The sequence below is a fragment of the Tiliqua scincoides genome, chromosome 4, assembly GCF_035046505.1.
Source record: "Tiliqua scincoides isolate rTilSci1 chromosome 4, rTilSci1.hap2, whole genome shotgun sequence".
Lineage (NCBI taxonomy): Eukaryota > Metazoa > Chordata > Lepidosauria > Squamata > Scincidae > Tiliqua > Tiliqua scincoides.
The window spans coordinates 130,758,782-130,781,337 of NC_089824.1; the positions used below are offsets into that span (position 1 = coordinate 130,758,782).

The window sequence follows — 22,556 nt, forward strand, 5'->3', positions numbered from 1 at the left end:
CATCTAAGTGTAGCTTTTCATGCTATATTGAAGGCTGTTCTGTAGGTTCCAGAGCAGCTTTGGCAAGGAGAATCAATTGCAGAGATTCTGTACTCATGGAAACCTCGGTAAACTGGAATTTTGGAGGACATATCAGTACTTTTCTGAAATTAGCAACTGTGTATGTGGATCTTAGTCTAGAAGGCAAATGGTTTCACATTTATATATTTTGATAAGACCTTTCATAAGCTTTCAAGGTTCTTAAAAATCCTAACACTTAGCATTTTTACTCCTTAGTTGAGACGAACTTGTAAGTGCATTAGGAAGATGAGCTCTTCCTTCCAATTATCTCAGATGGACAGTTTGCATGTACTGCAAGTTTGTTTAAAGATGACTCACAAAATTAACTTCTCGGAAAAGGCCTGCTACTCAGAAGTACTGTTGCATTTAATAAGAGGGTAGGAGGGGCTATTCAGAGCTTTCTGCGATACCCTGGCTCAGACCACATCCATGTCTGAAGCAACTGTGGTGTGGAAGGATTTTTTGTCCAAACTTGGTTAGACTTATTTTTTGTACAAGCCCTATCCAGATTGTGTAGTTGGCCATGTTGCTGCAATGTGAAAAAGGTTGTAGCTGGCCTCCCCCCAGATGCTGTTATATTAATTGACTACAAGGTGTGGTGGGGAAGGTGTTGTATGAAACACAGCTGAATGTCAACTTGCTGCTGCTGTGAGGACCAAAAATTAAATGTGTTATACTAAACATTTAGCTGATATCCAAATTCCATGAACATACCGGTTGCTGTTAGGTCAACGTTGGTTGGTCTTGGGTCAGCATTCTTAATACTGTACTTTTTCCAGACCTGGATACCACCTTCAATTTGAACTTGCAAAATGCAACCCACTTTTATTTTCACTCTTTCTTTCCTGCTCCGTATTGGTTACATTAATAACGTTCACTTTCTTAGACAGTATGATTCGTAATTCTCAAATTATGGTATTTGTGGTGATTGTATTTAAACACAAGCATTTTTGCTCTGTTTATTATAGGCTACCCTCTCCATGCACCCGAAGCCTATTTCCCATATTTCAGGAAGCACAACATAACAGTAGTCATAAGACTCAACAAAAAGATTTATGAAGCAAAACGTTTCACAGATGGTGGGTTTGAGCACTATGACCTGTTCTTCATAGATGGAAGCACACCAAACGACAACATAATGCGACGATTTTTAAACATTTCTGAGAATGCAGAAGGTGCCATCGCTGTGCACTGTAAAGGTAAATAAAAACCCTATAGAGTAATTCAACTGCACCATGTACTAACATATAGAGGGAAAAGCATGCAAGATTTGAAAAAGACCTTGTTAGATGTTAACTGGAAAAAAAAACACACACAAGCCTTAAGTGAAATTGTCCAAATCACAATGCCTTCAACTCTGATATTAAACTGAAAATATGTATTGGTTTATCTTGTCCATTATTATTATTAAAAATATTTCTTTACCACTTTTCAACAAAAAAATTCACAAAGTTTACAAAGAGAAAATCAATTAACTAAATGACTTCCTGACTCACATTCTGAACATTTTATGCAGACCATTTTTTATTCCACTGAGTGATGCTGTTGCTCTTTTTAGTAACGAAGGCACTGTTGTGTATTTAGAAATTATTTTGTAGGAAGAGACCATAAAGTGAAAATTTAACATTATCGTTTGCTCATCTCTCTCCACTTCACTTCTCTTTCTAATTTGTTAGAGACAAAGTGCAGAAGTTTATCTGGCATTTTTAAAAAATCCAGTTAGCGTTTCTTGTATAGCACACAACCACTTAAGAAGTCAGCATCTACGGCACGCTCCTTGACCTCTTCCAAGGAGGCAAAAGCAAGGGGTGAATATCCAAGTTCCTCTTGAATTAAAGCAGACTATGCAAGAGTAAGATTGGTCCATTCTTAACCTCTTGGGCCCACCAGGATGAAAATTAACACAAGTAATTTCACAGGAGGCCATTTCTCCAAGGACTGGGCTACAAGAGAACTGAAGGATGTCTGTGTTGGATACCGGTCCAAGTGCTCTGATATCCAAAAATCATCTTTGTTTCCATGCAGTACTCACAATTAAGGCTTCAACCTAAAACACATTCTGAGCAAGAATACATCCTTGGAGATCTATATTCTGTCAGGAAAGATGGTTAACTCTCTCAGGGCTCAGTTCTAACTTTCCAGCACATATGTAACTGTGCCAACAGAGTGTGCACTGCTTCCTGTGGTGGTGAGGGGCAGTCACAGAGGCTTCCTCAAGGTAAGGGAACTTTGTTCCTTTCCCTTGTGGCTGCATTGCGGCGGTTGAGGTGTTGGAGAGTTGGATAGGATTGGGCCCTCAGTGGCTTTTCCATTAAAGTGCATCTCCACAGGTGCTGAAATCCAGGCACTTTAAGCCATATGCTGTAATGTGAAGGCTTAGCATAGAACTACTGCATTTAAACATGACATGGTATGTATGCATGTGGGACCAATCAATTATGTTGTGATATCCTCAGGGTGTATATGTCCCTGTCCCATTAACAGCAGCCAATTATGTGTTGTGATGAATTACCCCATATCTTGACATCAGAATTCAGTGCAATTGATCCTTCATACTAAGGAGATAGAGGGAAGAACTTGGAGATGTTGCCAAAAATTGCATCTTAATGTCACACTATGTAGTTACACTTTTATGTGTCCCATCAGTTTGACACATACAACAAAGCAGTGTACCTTTGTTTAGCAGAACAGGAAGTCATACATTTTAGATTATCCAGAGCAGGAATAGAAAGGGCACTGGAGGTTAAGATGGGCATTAGCAAGGCTATATGAGATCTAGCAGGATGTTTGTACTTTGATGGACTCATGCTGCTTAAAATAGACATTCACGGGGTTCTCTTTTTAAGCTAAAGAGAATAGTCATAAAGTTGCAGTAGAATATCAGTAACATTTTTCTAGTCATTTTACCCCATCCGTTAGTACTAACAAGGGGCTCTCAAGGCATTTTACAATAGTTCAACATTGCAAAATAAAATTCTGCTGTAAACTAAGAAAAAGACCCTGTATAATACGAGAAACAGTTGGATTCTTCACTATTCCTAAAGGTATGTAGTTCTATACCTAAAATTAATGTTTGTATCTTATTGTAGCTGGACTAGGAAGAACAGGAACACTGATAGCGTGTTATATAATGAAGCACTATAGATTCACGCATTCTGAAGCAATTGCCTGGGTAAGAATGTGCCGGCCAGGTTCTATTATTGGGCCCCAGCAGCACTTTCTTGAAGAGTAAGTATTCCTTCTTTGTATGTTCTACTTTACTGCTCCAAATTGTGTGCTCTTTTTTTCTACAATGGCTTTCTTGTAGCAGAATTCTTTAGCTGAAATCATTCACAAATGTAGATATCTATTTAGTTGATTTCAGTGAGATAGATGTGTGCAATTATAGTAGGCACTGGATGACTTTTCAGTTATTTCAGAGACAGTATAAATTGGAAATTCTTTGTGACAGACTGAGCATCATGAGGTGTTGGGTTTAACACCTTGCATCAGACTTCCAAGTTCATCATTATGCCTTAATGTTCATGGGAGATTGCATTACAGATGCACACAAAATACTATCGTGAATGTGCATACCATTTTTGAAATTGAAAACTGACCTTAGCCTCTCACCTAGAAGAGGAAAGTTGAATACTTTACCATTGAATTCAGTGGAATGTGTAGATGCAACACAACATGTGTTGCATTTATAGAGTGGATGCAGCACAACTTCCAATACTGCAAAGATAAGTTTCCTAATGCCATTGTTTTCAGTACCAGTGTTCCTCTCCTGGAAACTGAGGCAGTGCTGGCACAGGGAGGAGCGTTGGTGAAGTTCACAGAATATCTTATCAATGATTAGTCTTTTCATCCCCAAATTGTGGAATCTACTGATCACCATTTATTTTTGTCTTGAATTGGCTACAGTTGGTATACCCACATTCAGCCCCACGCTATGGCCCAGCACTGACTGCCATTTAATACCATCAGCAGGTCCATTTCATTTTCTCTGAAAATGATTCATTATATTAATAGTTCAGCAGTAATTAAGCAAGAGGCTCAATAAATCATATTGTATGCTGTTCTTAACTTCCCAGGCCATATGATCTTAAATTATAACTTGTTACTGAAATGTGCGGAGCCATGGAATTTGAGATCATGTTGCTTTTAGCAGGACAAAATATAAAGATTTTATTTCCTGGAATTAAAACATGAGCAGATTAGCAAATAGGCTGAGGTGGTTTGAGTATGTATCCTTTTTTCTAAAGGTCACAGGTTTAAATGCCACAGATTTAAGGTTTGATGAGTGGGGTGAGTGAAGTTTCAAACTTTCATCTGTTTTCAAACTTTTAACACTGCCTGCATAAGTGTGCTTTCATCAAGTGCAGCCAACATTCACTCATAGCTCGAAGGTGGCAACCAGAATTCTAAAAACCTGACCAATAGCTGGGTCATGACCAGTGGAATCACTTTCTTCTTTTAGAAACGCACATTCCCAGTGCCATGTCAAAAACTGTTTTTTGAACTTTGCATTTGGTTTCAAAAGAGGGTTGCGGTGCAGCATGTGGTATCAGGCTGTAGTTTGCATTCCCATCTGTGGCTAAGCATAAACACTTGTACACACTTCCCCTTTTTATCCCCTGCCTCTTATTCCCTTACCCTCCATGTCAGTATCTAGACTGCAAGCCGCTCAGAGCAGGGAATTGCCTCTTTATGTAGAGCACCATGTAATTGAAGGCATTGTATAAGTGATAGTAATGGTAAGGAGGGGACAGGGAAGATGCTATGTATTGGTGCATGTCCTGGATGCTAGCCCTGTTTTTAGTAACTATGTTCTTGGTAACCATGGATTCAAAGAATGAAGGTTGCTGGGAGGAGACCTCATTACAAGGTTCTTTTGACCTGTGACTGCGTGTCTTGCTCGTTGTTCTGTCCTTGGCAGTCAAGCTTACTAACTATAAATACTAGAAATTTATATTTAAACTGTTATTCCCATGTTCATGGATGTATGAATAAGAAAATCTAGAAGAGGAACGTGATGTTCTTTGACACTCGCAAAGGATTATGATAAGGCACCACCTGTTTTGTGTTTGTGGTACATATTCCCAGCACGTTCTTTCAAGAGTTAACTTGGCTTGCATCATCAGCACTGTAATCTCAGATCACTCTTAATTATACTGGATATCAACTTCCTCACTCTAAGCAGGAACACTTTTTTTCAACTTGCTAATCCTGCTCTATTCACCAGTTATGTAACCTCTCCATGGAAGCTTCTCTGTGACTGTTTCTTTTGGATAACTGCCAGAGTTGTTGCACTTCCTCCCCCCCCCCCCAACAGAATTACAGGAAAAGATAGCTCATGAAGGAAATCAGTAAATTTAGCAAAGGAAGAAAAGAATTACTCCAGCTCAAAAGTCACTTTTTCCATAGATGAAGGGGAAAGAAACAGCTGCTTAGCAATATGGTTATTTTATTTTATAGGGTTGATCTCTTCTAAGTAAGTAGGAGAAAATCCAGTTTTGCCCTTTTCTACTGTTTTTAATAAGTAGTGGAATAAAAGTTTCTCTTGACTTTAAAACCCCTTTTCAGTTCTCACATTATAGGGATGTGTAGATCTTTTCAGGAAAGTAAAAGTCTAAGAAGTTTCTTAGACTTTTCATCAAGGAAATTCAGTTTAAGAAAAATATAAGAACTCTGAAGCAGCAAGGTTTTTAGACAGAAATTATAAACATCCATAACTAATGGCTGATTTTTTTTTACGAAGTACAGTTTATTTTTTAAAGGCCATGTTTCCTTTAACAAATTACTTTTCATGCTATAGTACGTGAAACCAAGTAACTTTAGTTGAATGTCATATTTTTGCAGTGATTTGAATGAACCTTGTGCTAATTTTTGTCTTTTGGGACCAAATAGGAAACAGCCATTGTTATGGGTCCAAGGAGACATCTTCCGATCTGCGCAGAAGTCTAAATCCGTAGAAGAAGATGGCATGAGCAAAGTTGTGTCTGGCTTGGATGACATTTCAATCAGTGGGAGTTTGAATAAAGTAGAAAATCTCGAGAGATATCTGGAGGTAACCTCGGCATCTCAGCATGAATGTAGAAAATTAATATATTGCTGTGCGCATGCAGATATATCAGTATTGCTTTCCCCATATTCAGAGTGAGAGTGGCCTGTAAAAGACCAAATGAGTTGGTGAAGGGATTTGAGCTAGGGATTTCTGGTTAACAGCTTGAGGTATGATAGCCGCTGTGCTGCACTCTAAAGCATATGAACATATGAAGCTGCCTTGTAGCCAGAGTCTGTCTAGCCCACTCTTATCTTACTCTGACTGGCAGTAGTTCTCCAGGGTTTCGGATGACAGGGGTCTTTCTCCTTTGCTACCTGAGATCTTTTCTAACTGGAAATTTCCGGAGATTGAACCAGTATGTTTCCCTGAACGTACAAGTTAATATGATCTAGGAAAAAAAGATACCGGTATGAAATCCTCTTATTTTGCAGTTTAAATTTTTGAGGATAGCTTTTGTAACTACCCACATGGTATCTCTAAATGAAGGCTGATCTATTAGTGATAACCAAGATGATACTGGAAGAAGGATCGACCATGAGGAAGAGAAACACAAGCACGTGTGTGCACTTAAAAAGAGTATCATGATATAATACAAAACTGATTGATTGACTGTTAATGTGATCCATTTAGCTGAGAGTAGTTCATTGCATAATTTTTGAACTGATCTGAACATTCTGCACTTGGAGTCAAAAATCACTGTAATTATAAATGACTCATTTTTTATTAATGTGCAGAGTCATGCAGACACCTTTAATTTTCAAGCATAGTTATTTTGGAGTTTAGTTTCAAGTAGTTGGAGACCACTTTGGCTTACCTTTCTTAATGCTACTTTGTTTCTAATCTAGCATTGTCTAATGCCACATTGTGGCCACTTAAGTAAGAGCAGGTGCACTGTCATCCTCCTGGCAGTTTTTCAGGTACTTTCCCATCTGTTTGATATAAACCAAAGTGCTTTTCATCAGAGTTAAATACTTAGGTGAAACAGACAACAGTGCATTCTTAATTATTTTGCACATAGTGATAAATATTTGGCTACCATTTCTGAGAAGAGATGGGAAAGTTGCAGTACAAGAATTGGCATGCATATTAATTACTCATTTGTTTAATCCTTTGATCAGACCTTTCAGTGTATGAGATCTACTGGAAAGGACAAGAAACAAAGCACCTGGTCTGATAGTATTATATCCTGTAGTACTATATTAGCTATATTCCTGGCAATGTGATATTGGGCTTTTGGCCTTTGTCCATTTGGGAGTGTAGTTCATAATTATGGAGCAGGTTATTAGTAGATTTACTTTTATAATCTGTGCTGAAGTATCTCCACCCTTTAAATTCCAGCTGGTTACAGGGCCCAAATAACTATAGCACAAAGGGACAGTCTCCTTGTTCACTCAATAGTTATCCAATACCCACCTTTTTGTTTCCTTCTTTCTGGATATCTAACTTATCCCTTTGACTCTAAATCAGTGATCTTCAAGTTTTTTCATGCCATGACCCAAATAAATAATGAGGCTGGGGACCTACCGTTGATCCCACTCACCTCCTATCACCTGATCTGCCCACCCTTGCCCCGTCACTGCCCACCCCACACTTCTCAAGCCAACTACTAGCCCCATGCACTGTGTTGAGGCTGCAGTGCAGCCAGGCCTACTGGCTCTGCTTCCCTAGGGGACTGGGAGCCCAGTCCAGGATGCCGAGGGAATGCTGGGCTGGGTGGCATGCAGGAGTAAGGCCGGGCAAACCCAGGTAAAGATGAAGGAGCCTGAGTGCTGGTGCCAGCAGTGGTACCCTTGTCCTGTGCACACTTACTCCATAAGCCCATTGGACTGGGGGTCATCTGCTAACTTTACTTTTAACTCCCAGACTTCTCCTTCCCAGACCACAGCCCCACAAATGAGGCTTCGTGACCCCATTGGGGTCCCAACCCCAAAGCTGAAGAACACTGATCTAAATTGTACAGATGTATATTGATGTACATTGCTACATCAGCAGTGACTGGCTCCAGAGTGCAGGTGGATGGTACCTTTTTCTTCCAATCCTTACCAAGTTGATCTTCAAAAGAGCCTGCCTCCTAGTGGATAGAAAGAGCATTTCAGTATCTTGACTGTTGTCAAGCAAACAAGTAGGAGAATTCAGATGATCAAATTCTCCCTTTTCCAGAAAGAAGTGGAGGACAATCCAGAAGTGGAAACGAAAAATGGCATGACGCAGGGGGACAAACTTCGTGCCTTAAAGCTTCGGAGGCAGCCACGTTCAGCAACGACAGGAGCTCTTAGGTAATCCCATTCACACTTCTATCATTCATTGTGCCATGGCATATTGTTAAAGGCTAGCAATGGCTTGTAGACATTTTTAAAATTTTTCAGGGCTGGTTGCCCCTCTGGTTGGCACTGAAATCTAATTATTTTGTGTTGTACAGTGAAATGTGTGAAGGTTTTGAAAAGGGCACCAGAGTCGGTTTATTATGAGTTTCAGTTCTGCTGCTTTCTACTAGAAAAATAATCATATCATGCAGGAATCTTGTTTGCTCAGAACCAAACTACACATTTCATTAAACGTGTAGTTTGCTCCTGCTTCATTATTTTTAGAAAGTTAAATTGCTGGGTACTGTATGCAATTGGAATTGAAGCCATAGTGCATGGGGAGAATGTATTTAATCCTTTCCCCTTGCACTGCAGTCCTGACAAAAATTGTACCCCAAAGCTACTATTAACCCCAGATGGAAGCTTCCCACTCAGGTTTAATAGCCTTAGGAAGTGGTTCCCAAACGGTGTGCCACAATGCCCCAGGCCACCATGGCAAACTCACAGGGTGCTGTTGTATGTGCCCAACGGCCTCTACTTGACTGTGACTTGACTTCAGAAAGCCACAATATTAACACAGACAAATTGTTTGTAACTTAACACATAGTTTGACCCTTGTACATTGGAAAACTGGACTGTTTAGTCATCATAACCGCATACTGTTCAATAGTGTTCAACTATTTTTTACAGTTGTTGTAGGCACAGGATGTACTGTAGGGTTGTAACTAATTGAGAATGGTATCATGGGGGTTGCCCCTTCCCCAAAGGAGTCATTGCTCCTTACTCTTAACTGTGAAGAGATAAGCAGTTTCCTTTTATTTTTGTATATTTGAGTAGGAAAGGATGCTTGAAATATTTCATAAAGTTCTGATTCTTGGATATCTGAAGAAATGTCTTGTCCCATATGTACTCTGGCATATCTTTTAAATGCATCCAACCTAGCCCTGTTTTGGGTGTCCCTATCACCTGAGGGCCAACTGAGTACAAGGGCCATCCTGTTGATAGTACCTGCCCCATTGGATTCTGTCTCCTGATAGGCATATTGAACCAGTGCTTTTTGTGTATAATAAAAACTCTCCTTTTTTAAGAAATCATTTGCTGGGTTGGTGGAGGGATCTGGATGACAATCTGGTACTTGTTGTTTTAGTTAATTGCTTTTTTAATCAATGGCAGTGGTGGCTTTCTAATTGGGTGGTGGTGGTGGTTTTTAAATTGTTAAGCTACTCTGAGAATTCTGAACGTATGCTGTAGCAGAAATCAATAACAAATGCTAACTGGTTTTCTAGGTTAGAAGACATGAAACTGCATACAAGATCCATATCTCAGCCTTTCAGGTATTTATTACCCTAGTTCAGGGGTGTCCAAAGTTTTTGGCAGGAGGGCCACATCAATTCTCTGACATTGTTTCGGGGGCTGGGGAAAAAAAGAATTAATTCACATTTAAAAGTTGAATAAATTTACATAAGTTTACATAAATGAATATATTAAAGATGAACTTATATGAATGATTGAAGGTCTTGCAATAGCTCAAGGCCTATAAAAGGCCTTGCACAAAGCAAGGCTGGCCTTTCCTTTGCTACTGTTGTTACTACATCACAGACGTGAAACAGCAAGCAGTGGAGGGAGCCCTCATCCCACAGCTCACATGAGAGGTCAAACAGTTGCATCAGGCCAGTGTGGGCTCCAGCAAGTCTTTGGAGGGCCAGAGGCTCACTGGAGACTGGGGGCTCCCTGAGGCCGCATTGGGAGTCCTTGAGGGCCGCAAGTGGCCCCCAGGCCGGGGTTTGGGCACCCCTGCCCTAGTTTATGGGAAAGCCTCTGGCTTAACACACCAGGCACCTTGAAGAAGAATTTGATCAATGGTTTGATCACTTTGATAGTTTACAAAAAGATCAGACGACCAGAATTAAAAAAGTTAATGAATAAAAATGCAACATGATCTTGTACTATATTTTTAATAAATTAGAGATGGTATAGTTCTTAGGTGACAATTACTGGTAGGTTATTTTTCAGGATCTGGCCTCAGGTGAAATCAGACAAAATTATAGTCAGAGACCCCCAAATCCCCCCTCACTTATCCAAGGGTCATAGAAAATTTCTTGATTTTTGACTCAAAACCTGTCCTTGACTTATCTGTGAGATCAGTTTATAATTGAGTATCTCCAGCACTCTCTAACCTTTAACCATCTGAATTTTTACACTCTTTGATAACGATTTGGGTAGCTGTTAGAGCAGATTCTCATGTTAGATGTCATATTCAGAGTGCTGCTCTTGGAAGTCACTCCCACTTATTATTGTTTAGTGGAAGGACTTATTCCTTGTCTGCTTGCAAGCCTACCATGGCTGTATTGAATATCAGGAACAGCTCAGCATTCTTTTGTCTGACTTGCAGTAGATGTACATATAAGCCCTTCATGCTTTTACATTGCTTATCACAGAAAACAACTCTGGGAAGCACACCAACTGGCAAAAAGTCTCTGAAAAATATTACTTCTGCCAGGCACCCAAAATTGGGCAAAATGGACTTTCCTACGGATGGAGTTCTTTAATTTTGGTGCTACTGCTTGACCTGCATAGCCCACCCATTAAAGCCTCTAAGCCACTTTCAGAGGCAACCTCACACAGATAGCCACAATTATTCATGCCTTAGTGACATTCATATTTGGCCAAGTCACTCTTCTCCAGGAAAAGGCAAAGTTGATGAACCAACAAAGCTGGTAAAATGCTGTCCTGGCCACTGTTGCCAACTGAACTTCAAAAAGTAGTACAGGTGGGTGCTTTTTATCTGTGGATTTGGAACCAGCAGATTAGATTCACCCCAGGTTCTGAACCTGCAGTGGAGTGCCACACCTGACTTCCCAGGCATGACTGGAAGCTCGTACCCTCTCTGGGCCTCAGAAATTCTTCTGGAGGTGTCAGAAGGGCTCTTCCAGTTTCCAGAAGTGCCTTTCCAACAGCTCTGGGAGGCATTTCTGAGGCTGGTGAGACCATGCACAGTCTCTCCAGGTCTCAGAACATGATCCTGACCCCTTGGATTCAGTTACCCATGGGTTTCAGCATCCGCGGGGGTTCCAGGAATGGAAGCCCCATGGATGCCAAGGGCTAACTGTTCAGAACCTGAGGGTATGCCCAAATCTGAGCTTTAGTGGGAGCGTGCAACCCTCGTCCAGCTCAGGCCATACCACAACTACTGTTGAGGTAATTGCAGAATTTTTGTTAATTGATAACTTTAGTAAAGCTTCTGCCTCTGAAAAGGCTGCCAAGACATTTAAAGTGTTACTTTCCAAGTTTGCATCTGAATGATAAAAATTACACCAACAGTGTGATCATTCAGCTCTTTTACCTTTTTTTGGTACTTTTTAAAGATTGAATACTGCATCTCTATCACAAGGATCTATATCTCCTCTGAAGTCCTCCAAAGTGGTGGCTGCTGTTTCACCCGCAGCAAAGAGAATAAGCAGGCATTCTCAATCTTCAGGCTCAAATTTGAAAAGGTATGCCTTGCTCTGCTTTTCCTTTTAGAAGAAAACTAGGAGAGGGGTAATGTATGTTATATCTGTGTTCATGCATGTGCATCTTGTCCCTTTGAACTTAAGAATCTAAAGCATTCTAACAGTGTTCTCCTATGTCTGACATGTCCTTTTTGGACACCTGATTATGGTATATTAGTATTATGGTCTCAACAAGTGGTCCTTGATACTAATAAAAACTACTGGTGTGATCCCAAGTACTATGTGTTGGAACAGGGGTGTCAAACACATTTCATACAGTGGGCCAAATGGCATTTATGATGCCTGCTGAGGGCCAGAAGTAATGTCATTAGGCAATAAGTGATGTCATTAAACAGGTCATAAACAGAAGTAAGCACTTTTTCTCACTTAGGAACACATTAGCGGCAAATGACAGAAAAGAAAATATGCAAATCTTGATCATATTTCAGGATATGGGAGAGCCCAACACTTCAGCAGCGGAGATCCCAAGGGTCAGATAAAAAGCTTCTGCGGGCCGCATCCGGCCCCCAGGCCTTATGTTTGACACCCCTGTGTTAGAATATACACAAGCGTACTCAAGGTTTTATATCATTTTCTCCCTGCAAGCACTTTCCAGCTACTTATACAAGCCAAAAAAATAGAGTAAATAAGTCAGATAGTAGCTGCTACTAAAGGGAACTCTGTAGACAGTTCTAAAAGTCCATGGTCATCTCCTGCACTTGTTCTGAGGAAATCATGCCCATGTATTTATTCAGGATATTATAGCTATTATATCATTTTTAACCTTCAAGCTTTTTCAGTGGGTGTTTCATAATCTGCATTATTTCAGAGAGAGAATGCAGTTGTGCACTGCCATGACTTAATGTTGTGACCATGGTTTGTCACTTCCCCCGAGTGCATTTAAAAATGTCTTGCATTAATCATCACATGTATGTACATTTTGTGTGTGTGTTTACCCCACATGTGTTTTCCGTTCAGCATTTCCATAAACTCCAGGCTAGCCAGTTCTCTAGGGAACCTGTATGCTGCTTCAGATGATGCTGAGAGCAAACTGACATCATCGTCCTCTAGGACAGGTTATTCTGTAAACCAAATCTCCAGTCATTTGAATGGCAGTGCACAGCTGCCTGCCAGAAATTACCGTGAGCTGAACAACAACCTGTACAACAGGAGCGGCAGTAGTGCTACCAACCTGAACAGCTATACCAATTCTCCCAGCGTCCTGACAGACGAATACAGCACCTACAGATCTTTTACGGGGCTCGCTGCTTCTCCAGCAAGATTCCTGAGTCGTTCAATTCCTGTAAGTTCACAGCCACAGCGGCCCTCTCAGGGAACTTGACAGAACCCTCTTCCTTCAACCAAAACTCCCTCAGAAGAGTTTCTAGCAATTCTAGATCTTCTTTTCTGGTCTCTCCCTATCTAAGAAATGCTCTTTTTATGCAAACAGCATCTGTGCTTTTTTGGCTGTTCTCCTCTTGGCAAAAGCAGTCAGCTGCTTTTACTTCTGCTTCTTTAGTGTTGCTCCCAAAAGAAAGCAGATAATCCATTAACTCTCTAACATCTTTCATGGATGCACTTTTTCATTAGTTTATCTATTTCAAATCACTCATAATAAAACTGAAAATTTTCATAGGGATGTAGGGTCTATCTGGCTCATCAGATATAAAAGGTAACTGGTTGAGAACAAATTCAACAAAACTATATATAGTATTACTACTATTAAAAGTGTCAGTTAAATTTGTGACAACCCCGTTTAGCTAGAGTTTGAATTAAATTGTAAATCTACTCTAAAACTCATCTTCCTAACTTCTGTGGCTTTTTAAGTTATTTTCCAGATCTAACGTGCCTGTTCCTGTGTGAGTGAAATATGCAAATAAGTGTGTGCATCCTTTATACACAAAACTAAAAGTACTTTCACTACATCTCTTAAAATTTCAAATGGAAAATAAATTAGTGCATTTTCCATAATTCTAAAATTTTACTTTGTTTTGGCTAAGCCTTTTAGCTCTCTCTAATATGCTTGGAATTGGACCTTTCATTATACATCTTAAGAGTTTAATACTAGCATGGAGGCACTAAAATATGTGGTGTAAGCTTTCCAGAACTGAGAGCTGGAATTCCTTCGTTTTATTTTGGAGATCTGTGGTCAACCTGCATAGCTTTGACGGTGTACCAAGCAAAACATCAGCTTGCTTCACTTTTATACAAAGCACTTTGAAATCCTTTCTCCTTCTGTGATGTGATGGTATAGTTTCTAAAAACAAGTTGATCTCAGGATTATTTTACAACATATTTATTGTAGTTGTTTTAAAAAGCCATTTTTTATTTCCTGATTTGCATTTTATTTTTGCAATAGTTTTCATGCATAAAGCACTGTAAAATGGCAGTGGATTTTAAGAAAGTGTAGAACAAGTTCCTTGTCTGAGATAGAAAGTTTATAGTACATTTCTGTAGCATGCTACTTCTAGGTTTCAGGTGTCTTAAGTGACAAGTTGGGGTACATGCTACTATAGGAAAGCATCAGAGTCTATCTTCAGAATGTTTTGAAAAGACAAAGAGGTAGAACAAGGGAAATCTTCAAAAATTCCTAATTATGCATGCATGGATTCAAAGACCAGTGTAATTTGATTACCATGAACTACGATGGTCAAGGAGTTCTACAAATTCTATTTTCTGTATTTTTTTTTGTGCCATTCCCTGTTCTAACTAAATTCCCGCTACATCCTGCAGAGGAATTTTGGCTGCTGCAGGTCTTCTTGGGATAAGGGGGCATTTTTCCCCTTGCAGGTAAGCCCCAGCAGCCTCAATGGGTCAGCTTAATCCTGCACCAGTGATATTGCTGGCGCAAGCCCAAGTTGATCCTTGTCAGCAGATCAAGCCCAGGAAGGTGGATAGGGTTTGGCCATCACCACAGATCCCACCACCCTGCTTCACACCATTACACCCCCTTCTTGCCCTCCCCCATCGCTTCACCAGATGTACCTGCTTCAGCAGGCATCCCTGGGAGCCCTGGCGCCAGTGGGAAGGCTCCGACCTTCCTGCGGCATGCCTATTAGAAGAACTGTCGCAAAGCACATTACAGCTCTTTTTCAAAAGCGCTCACAGGTTGCACATGTGCACAGGCCCAGGGTATCATTGGGCAAAAGTTGTATGGTCTTAGCAACTGCCATGTTTTTAGAAACTAGATACTTGAGCCTAGCCTAATCCATGGTAGTACAATTAGTTAGCTACATCTCAGTTTCATGTGGTTCCATATTCTCTTTGCAAGTTACTATAGACGAGCCATTTTCAACCACTGTGCCTTGGTGGTGTGCCACAGGAATTTGGGGGAAGGTTATTTATTAATAGGGTCAATGGGAGATGTGAGCCGCCACTGGCAGCATGGTGTGCCTTGTCAATTTTCAAAAACCTGGTGGTGTGCCTTGACCATTTTAGTGCCTTGTCAGTGTGCCATGAGATGAAAATGATTGAAAATCACTGCTATAGACTTGAGGATTCATGCACTATGAATCAATCCTCAGTGTGTGTTGTTGTAACCTTTATTGGCATATACATACATCAAAACAATATACGAATAAAATTCAAATTTATATAAGATCAGAAGATGGCTCCATAATCCATAAATGCATGTCACACACAGGAAAAATCCGATAGTCAATAGTTGCCCCACTAGCTGATCTCATACAGGGCTAAGCTTCCAGTCTCATTTCCCGCGTACTTATGACTGTGGCGATAAAACAAGAGATGTTGATAAGAGTTTCTCCCTTCTCTACGACAAAAGTGCTTGTAGCACATCCTCAGTGTGTGTATGTATGTGTAATGTTTGAAATGGATTGTGGCTCATACTGAGTATCTTGCCTGAGCTAAGATAATGCAAGATATGTGTATGTGCTGGTATAAAGGTTGCTTTTGATGTTGAAGAATAGCTCTTGGCTTTTACTTAATTTGCTCAGGAGAACCTCCGTTTCCAGAGTTCTAAAGCATCTTGCAACATACATAAAATAGTCCTATTAATCGCTTTGTATGTCAGACAAAAACCTAGTCCAACTGAAATCGGAGTAAGCATAATCTGGTCTCTTCATCTGTTTGCTCTCCATCTCTTTCTCTCCTGGATTCTCCCTCACAGGGCAATTGGTCTTTTGTAATCTATCTGATTTGCATAACGAAGCAGACATTCTTAGCATACTTTTCTTATAAAAAATCTACATACATAAAACTTGTTCTTAATTAGTGATATGCTTCCTATTAGCAGTGTCATGATAGTAATCTGATCCATAGTTTAGGGTGGAGAACCTTAGGGTTCATTTGTTATCAAGAAAGTTCAAAACAACTGTAAAGATATTGATCTTGGCTATAAATGTAAGAACCTTGTTTTTGTTGTATCTCTGATCAATGTTACCTAGATTTGGAAGTACTTATGTTGATGCGGGGAGGGAAACAAATAATAATGCACTTTTGAACCTACTAAAATGGTAGGATTAAAAAGTAAAATGAAGTAGAAGGTCCTGTAGAGGAGAAAGGCCAGATGGGCATTTTGCATTCTGAAATAGGAAAAAAAAATGCTATGTATTTCTGGGATTATGAATATAATACTGTTAATTTTTAACATGTTTCTTGCTTGTATTCATAAATGCATATATTTATTTCCACATATGGTATGTTGCTATGGATTTTTCTGTTGTATTTTTAAACTGCAGAGAGAGAGTCTTATTTTGAGACTACAAGCACTGGTGCAGCCTAGGTTGTCATTTAGATATCTTTTATAGTTGCTTATATAAATAGTCAAGAATATTTTATATTAAAAATAAGAACTAATATTTCAGACTGTGCTAGATCATCAATACAATTCTGTGCATGAATATGACACTTGGATGTAAAGTGGGAGTGGGGAATAGAAAGGAAAGGATGAATTTGACTGACTGCAGGTGAGATGACTAAGAGCTGGTTCGCACATGTGGGGTCCACGTATTTTCTTCATGTGGTTTAGCATGAATACATAGTCATATGGTGAACAGGAAGACTAGACTGGATAGCACACAAACTGCCAGCAGCCATATCCATAATTTTTTAAGCACTTTTGTCCCAGTTGCTGATTGCTACTGTACTGTTGTAGTAGTCCATGGAGACACAATATGTGATCACACCTGTATGCTTGCATACATAATCTAGTGGAGAAAATAATTAGGGTTTGCACATGTAAACCAGTCCCAAGTATCTGATCATAGGAGACTTAGGGTGCAATCCTAACCAACTTTTCAGTACTGGCATAGCTGTGCCAGTGGGGCGTGTGCTGCATCCTACAGTTGTGGGGCAGTCACGGAGGCCTCCTCAAGGTCAGGCAAAGTTTGTTCCCTTACCTCAGAGTTGCATTGTCCTTATGTCAGTGCTAGAAAGTTGGTTAGGATTGCTGCCTTATTCAAGTTTGATTTTTTTTTAATCCCATCAAAACAGGTTTCACTCAGGCTACTAGATTTTTCTGCTTAATCCATTTCTGCCCAGCCCACAGGTGTACATATTTGGTCCCTGTTGCAACGTTGGCCAGAAATGGTTTAACAGCAGTTATGGAAAGGAGATGATGTTAGAACGACAACTCAAAGTGCACCAGTGGTAGAAGGAGCAAAGCTATGGAATGCAATGAACTTTGGTTTACAGTCTCATAACTAAGGCTTTACTGCAGTGACCTTTGTACCATTGCATTACACTTGCATAGCATTATCTCCATGTCATCTGTCTTAGTAAGGTCACTTCTGGAATTGAATAAGATCTATCATGTTATCTGTCTTAGCTCGTGTATAGATGGAAGGATTTCTTTTAACTTCACCTGTAAGTAAATGCCAATGAGTTCATTAGACATAACTGCCAGGTTAGCTTGTTAGAAATGAGTGTACAAAAAGCAATGTTGTAGGTTAGGTCTTAGGTTTGATTTCATTGTTATAGTAGTCGCTGCAAGAATGAATCAAACTTAAAATGAGGAGAATATTTGGAAAGAGAAAATTCTACATCAGAGGGCCTCTGTTAGTACAACTATAGGCCAGAAAAGGACATAAATTATAGATTAGGGCTATAATGGCTGGCTTTTAACTCTACTAACTTCCCTCTGTCTTTGGCTTGACTGCTTGTAGTAACTGTGCTTATTCATTTGTTGTTCCTCCTTTCCTCTTGTGAAAATATATATCTAATATCTGTTTCTGTATATCTGTTTCAATATGTTATAAAATGTGCTGATACCTGATTCATTTCAGCCATATTTCACTCACTTCCTTCCGCAATATAAGATAAAAATTGGAGTGCTTTTCATTGTTGAAGCTAAATCAAATGCAATTAAACTATAGTTTCATCTTAAAGTTTTTCTTTACTGAGGTGACCTCTAGAGATGCTATCAATGATTTTTTTTTTTGTTTGAAAGCACTTAATGTAAAAGATAGCTAGAATTTCTAGTTAGTGATGACAAGCAAAATGAGAAGAATCTTAGAACAATCAGTTGGTCTTGTTGAAAAGTTGTTACTGCAAAATAGTTTTTTTGTTTGTTTGTTTGTTTTTGTAGCTAACATTACCCATATTGGTTTCCTTGCAATTTAACGTTTATCTTCCAATTACTGTCATAAAGAAAAAGAAGGAACTTCAGTAATTTCCAAACTTAGTGTTGAGGCACACTGGCCAACCCCAAGAGACCTGTTCATATACCACGAGAAACACAGTCCTTGGTGGGAAAGTCTCACTGTGGAAAAGTCTCATGAACCTCAGCTAAACTTCCATCAGCCTTCTCTGCAATGGGTCACTATGGTTTGTGTCACCTGGTGTGGGAGGCCAGTGCATCATCCCCATGAGCGTCCTCCTCCCATGTACTAGGTGGGGCAATGCCCTGGGAGGTGGGCATGGTGATGCACCATTGCTCTGCCTCCTTTTGCTTTTTGGCTATAACTTTTGACAGAATAGAGAGAGTTCGATGCAGATTGTTTCGCTGCATTCTGCATGAAATTATGCTTCAAATGATATATAACATGATGGCATTATTCAAAACTATCAAGATTTAAAAAATTTTGGCCAGCTGTGGGCCCCCCCCCTGTGTACTTCACCTAGTGTGGCCTGCACCCTCTACTATTCCCCTAGCAACATCCCTGCTTCTCTGATCACTTTTGCTGTGCATCCGCATCAGGGTACAGTTTGTCACTCCTGATGTAGATACACAGTAGTACTGTCTGCAAAGAATACCTGTTGTCTTATGCACAAATGCACTGGTCTAGGCTTGCCTTCTGATCTGGATGTACCTCCTGATTAGAAGAATCATTGATTTGTGCAGAAGTCACGTGAGGTATTCTGGGGGTAGAAAATTTTTACACTTGATACTGTAAAAATAAACTTTCTTGGGTGTGAAAGTAGTGTGTGACCTCATAAGAGTATAGCTAGCTGCATCCACCCAAAGGTTAATCTAGTCTAGCATCCTGCTTCTCACAGTTGCCGACTGGATGCTTCATTGGGAAGCTCACAAGCAAGAAATGTAGACAGCTACTCTACCACTTTTGTCCCGTCTCCCCACAACAGCTCTTATTCAGAGTCTATACTGCCTCTGAACCTTGGAAGTTCCACATAGTTGTCATTTCTAATAGACAGATTCACAGAGCATAGGTATGCTGCCAATTTGAAAGAAGGCTGCTTGTTTGAAGGTTGATGTGCCTGTAATTGAATGTTGATGCTAGTTTCTGTTTCTCATCTGCACAGTCCCTTCAGTCTGAATATGTTCAGTACTAAAGCCTTGTTGCTTCGGTGAAAACTGGATAGCTCTTAAAAATCCATTTTCTACACGGAGGAGCACTGTTGAGGGAAGCAATCTCCGGGGGAAGGAGGCTTCTTCATGCATCATTAGAACTTCTTTTTAAAGACACCAAGTCTTGAAAGGACCATGGACTTCAATTAATGACTACTGCAAATGCACTGAAGCTAAATTTCTGAATATTACAATTTTGTGTACACATGCAAGATTTGAGGATATTTCTTATGACATTTAGCAATACATTTGTAATTACAGTTCTGGATACAGTGTTACAATGTATATGAGCTGAGTAAAATATTTTGGTAACCTGTGTGTATGTTGGTGGGTGAGTGTGTATATGCATATATAAATAAATAAATATATATATATATATATATAATTATGTAAAAATAGAGTATATTTTGATTTAGACTTCACTTTTTTACCCGAAATGTGTATTTTAAAATACTAGAGCATTTTATAGTGCAAATATTAGCCAGGATTCAGAGAAGCCCATATTTGCAGACTATCTGTGTACACACATGGGGCAAGGATTACCCATACTGCTCCAGGCAGCAGCCCCTCTCATTTCATGAAGTGCCATTCCAGAGCTTTCTGAGTTCCACCAAGCACAAAGGGCTCCTGCTGGATCAGGGGACCTGAAAACCTCATGTGTGCACATAGAAGTGACTGTATATGGGGATCCAGGTCATTAAAATCAACTTTTTTTAAAAAAAATGTAACTCATTATTGTGGCTTCAGTTAAAATTTACTGTGGGAAAGCAAGTTAATATCGGCCTCAATGTTTTTAATTGGTGGTGTTTAAATTGAGCGTTTTAAAGGGAATCTAGAATGCCTGTGAATTAGGCCTTTTCTTAGCATCTAACTGATGTATTTTTGGAGGAAAGGGAAAATAATATTTAAAATTCATAACCAACCCTAAAATGTTTAACAGATATTCTTAAAGCATTACTTCATGTATGATTTTCCTTTCTGTATAATCCTATTCTAAAAATTGTACTGTTTTGTATCTGAATATAAAGCCAGGATCAAACATTTTGCTATGCATGGTGGGGAAGAGTTTGTGCATAGTAAGGAAAATTTTATGTATTCTCTGAATTTGTAAGAATTGTGTATCCCTTAGTCTTTAATTTGGCTTGTCATTACTGAGTTGCAAAGTGTTTATAACCACAAATTTAGGTTTGGAGACGGAAACTTGCGTATTCTCATTATCAATTTCAGATGCATTGTTAAAGCTGAACATCATTTTCCTCTATTGTTTGCTATACTTACAGCACATTTCATCGTTCTATATTACTATATTATACTCCAAATCCTGTTAGGAAAGCAATGTAGTTCTTTTCCAGAACCCTTGAAAAATATTCTGTAATAGATGCAGTTCCCATATTCTTCTCTGTTTGCCGTATTAATGGTCAGTGTCATTCAGAATGCAATGGTAAAACTACAAGATGGTGTTCGTTCACTTACCATTAATATGATGCTATGAAGAATGTTAGCCTGAGTGGAGGAAGTAGGCTGTGTGTGTTGGTTTCATATTGAGCAAGGATAATTAGTATTGAATAAAATCTTTATGTTTATTCTGAAAGGAAAGGTTCCTAATTATGATGGCTAAATTCTTGATTGCAGCTGTGTTTAATAACCACTGAATGCAATATTATAATTTTTGTAATATGTACATAAAATGTACTGTGTATGAGTGATAGGCAAATGCTAAGGTAATTCTACCTCTAAAATTTGACATGTATTTTGTTACTAGCTTAGTTACTATAAAGATGTACTATTTTTGAAGTGCAAAGAGATTGAAGCTACTGAATAATAAACGTTGAAATTATACAGAACTTTGTTTTAATCAGATTTTGTGCTGCCTTTTGGGTGGTATGCAGTACCCACTGGTAGCCCTTGGTTTTCGTTGGGGTTCCAATCCTGTTGCAGAAAAATAAAAATTGGTAAAATGAACCTAATTCTATAATGTAAGTCAATGAGTTACATTCCAGACCCCTCTCAAAATTGATATATAAGAAATATGCAATTTTGATTTTGCAACCCACCATATATCTGCTGTTCCAGGCTAGGAGTGTAAGGGAAAGGGTTCTCCAAGTAGTGTGACCATGTGGGGAGACAACAGGAAGCAGCATCAGCTAGCAGCAGAGGTAGTGCTCTACAACTCAGAGGGCAAGAACCCTTGCTGTTCTCCCCAGGCTCAGCCTGACCATTTTGTCTCCCTTTTCCTTCCACAAAGGATAGCCTGGCCCAGTCCCTTGGGGCCTTGGCCACCAGCTCTCTTCTCCAAGTCGGGGTGTGCCTCTAGGACTGACAACCTAGAAGGACATTGCAAACAGAGTCCAGCTACGTTCCAGGGGTTCTCTCCCACGGATCTGTGCGACCCACAGCTAAGCAGGACACTCTGCAATTTGAAGGCTGAGTGGAAACCTCCTTCGTGTCTCTTGGGGAGAGGAAAGTTGCAGAGAACACCAGTGGCAACAGATGCTCCTCGCCTTCACAGCAGATCTTCAAACCTATTGTGAATTGTCGTAAAACAAACCAACGTAAACCAAGAGCTACCTGTATTTCTGTTTCAAAGTTGATGTTACATGATCCCCTGTGGCATAAAACCTTCTTTCCACAAATACAAGCTCTTTTTTGTAGATCACCCTTTATATTGATTCTGAATTTAGAGGTTTTATCAAGAAGGGCTTCTCCCTCAGCCCTTCTAAACTATGGCTGAGATCAGCTGTATTTCCCCCTGCTCCCAATATCACTCCTAATTTTCCCCATTATTCCACCTTTCTTGGTTCTTGACGAACTTTGGGACTCTCGGGTTTGATTCAGACAGAAACAAGTGTTGTATACATTCCCTTTATAACATGTACAGTGGTACT

The 22,556-nt window shown here is 39.6% G+C and overlaps 1 protein-coding gene across 3 annotated transcripts in view; it reads left to right on the forward strand.

Annotated features, from left to right (window-relative positions):
* Positions 1 to 21,495, forward strand: part of CDC14A (cell division cycle 14A) — a 75,547-nt gene extending 54,052 nt beyond the window's left edge. Inside the window, exons 9-16 of one of the 3 annotated variants that reach the window (XM_066624127.1) lie at positions 1,029 to 1,259; positions 3,150 to 3,288; positions 5,953 to 6,112; positions 8,270 to 8,385; positions 9,699 to 9,746; positions 11,778 to 11,906; positions 12,882 to 13,206; positions 19,626 to 21,495. In XM_066624127.1, coding sequence (XP_066480224.1) covers positions 1,029 to 1,259; positions 3,150 to 3,288; positions 5,953 to 6,112; positions 8,270 to 8,385; positions 9,699 to 9,746; positions 11,778 to 11,906; positions 12,882 to 13,206; positions 19,626 to 19,655 — 1,178 coding nt within the window. In that variant the 3' untranslated portion in view covers positions 19,656 to 21,495. The remainder of the gene's footprint in view (positions 1 to 1,028; positions 1,260 to 3,149; positions 3,289 to 5,952; positions 6,113 to 8,269; positions 8,386 to 9,698; positions 9,747 to 11,777; positions 11,907 to 12,881; positions 13,207 to 19,625) is intronic. The other 2 variants (XM_066624128.1, XM_066624129.1) reach the window with 2 other exon arrangements.
* The last annotated feature ends 1,061 nt before the right edge of the window (positions 21,496 to 22,556 follow it).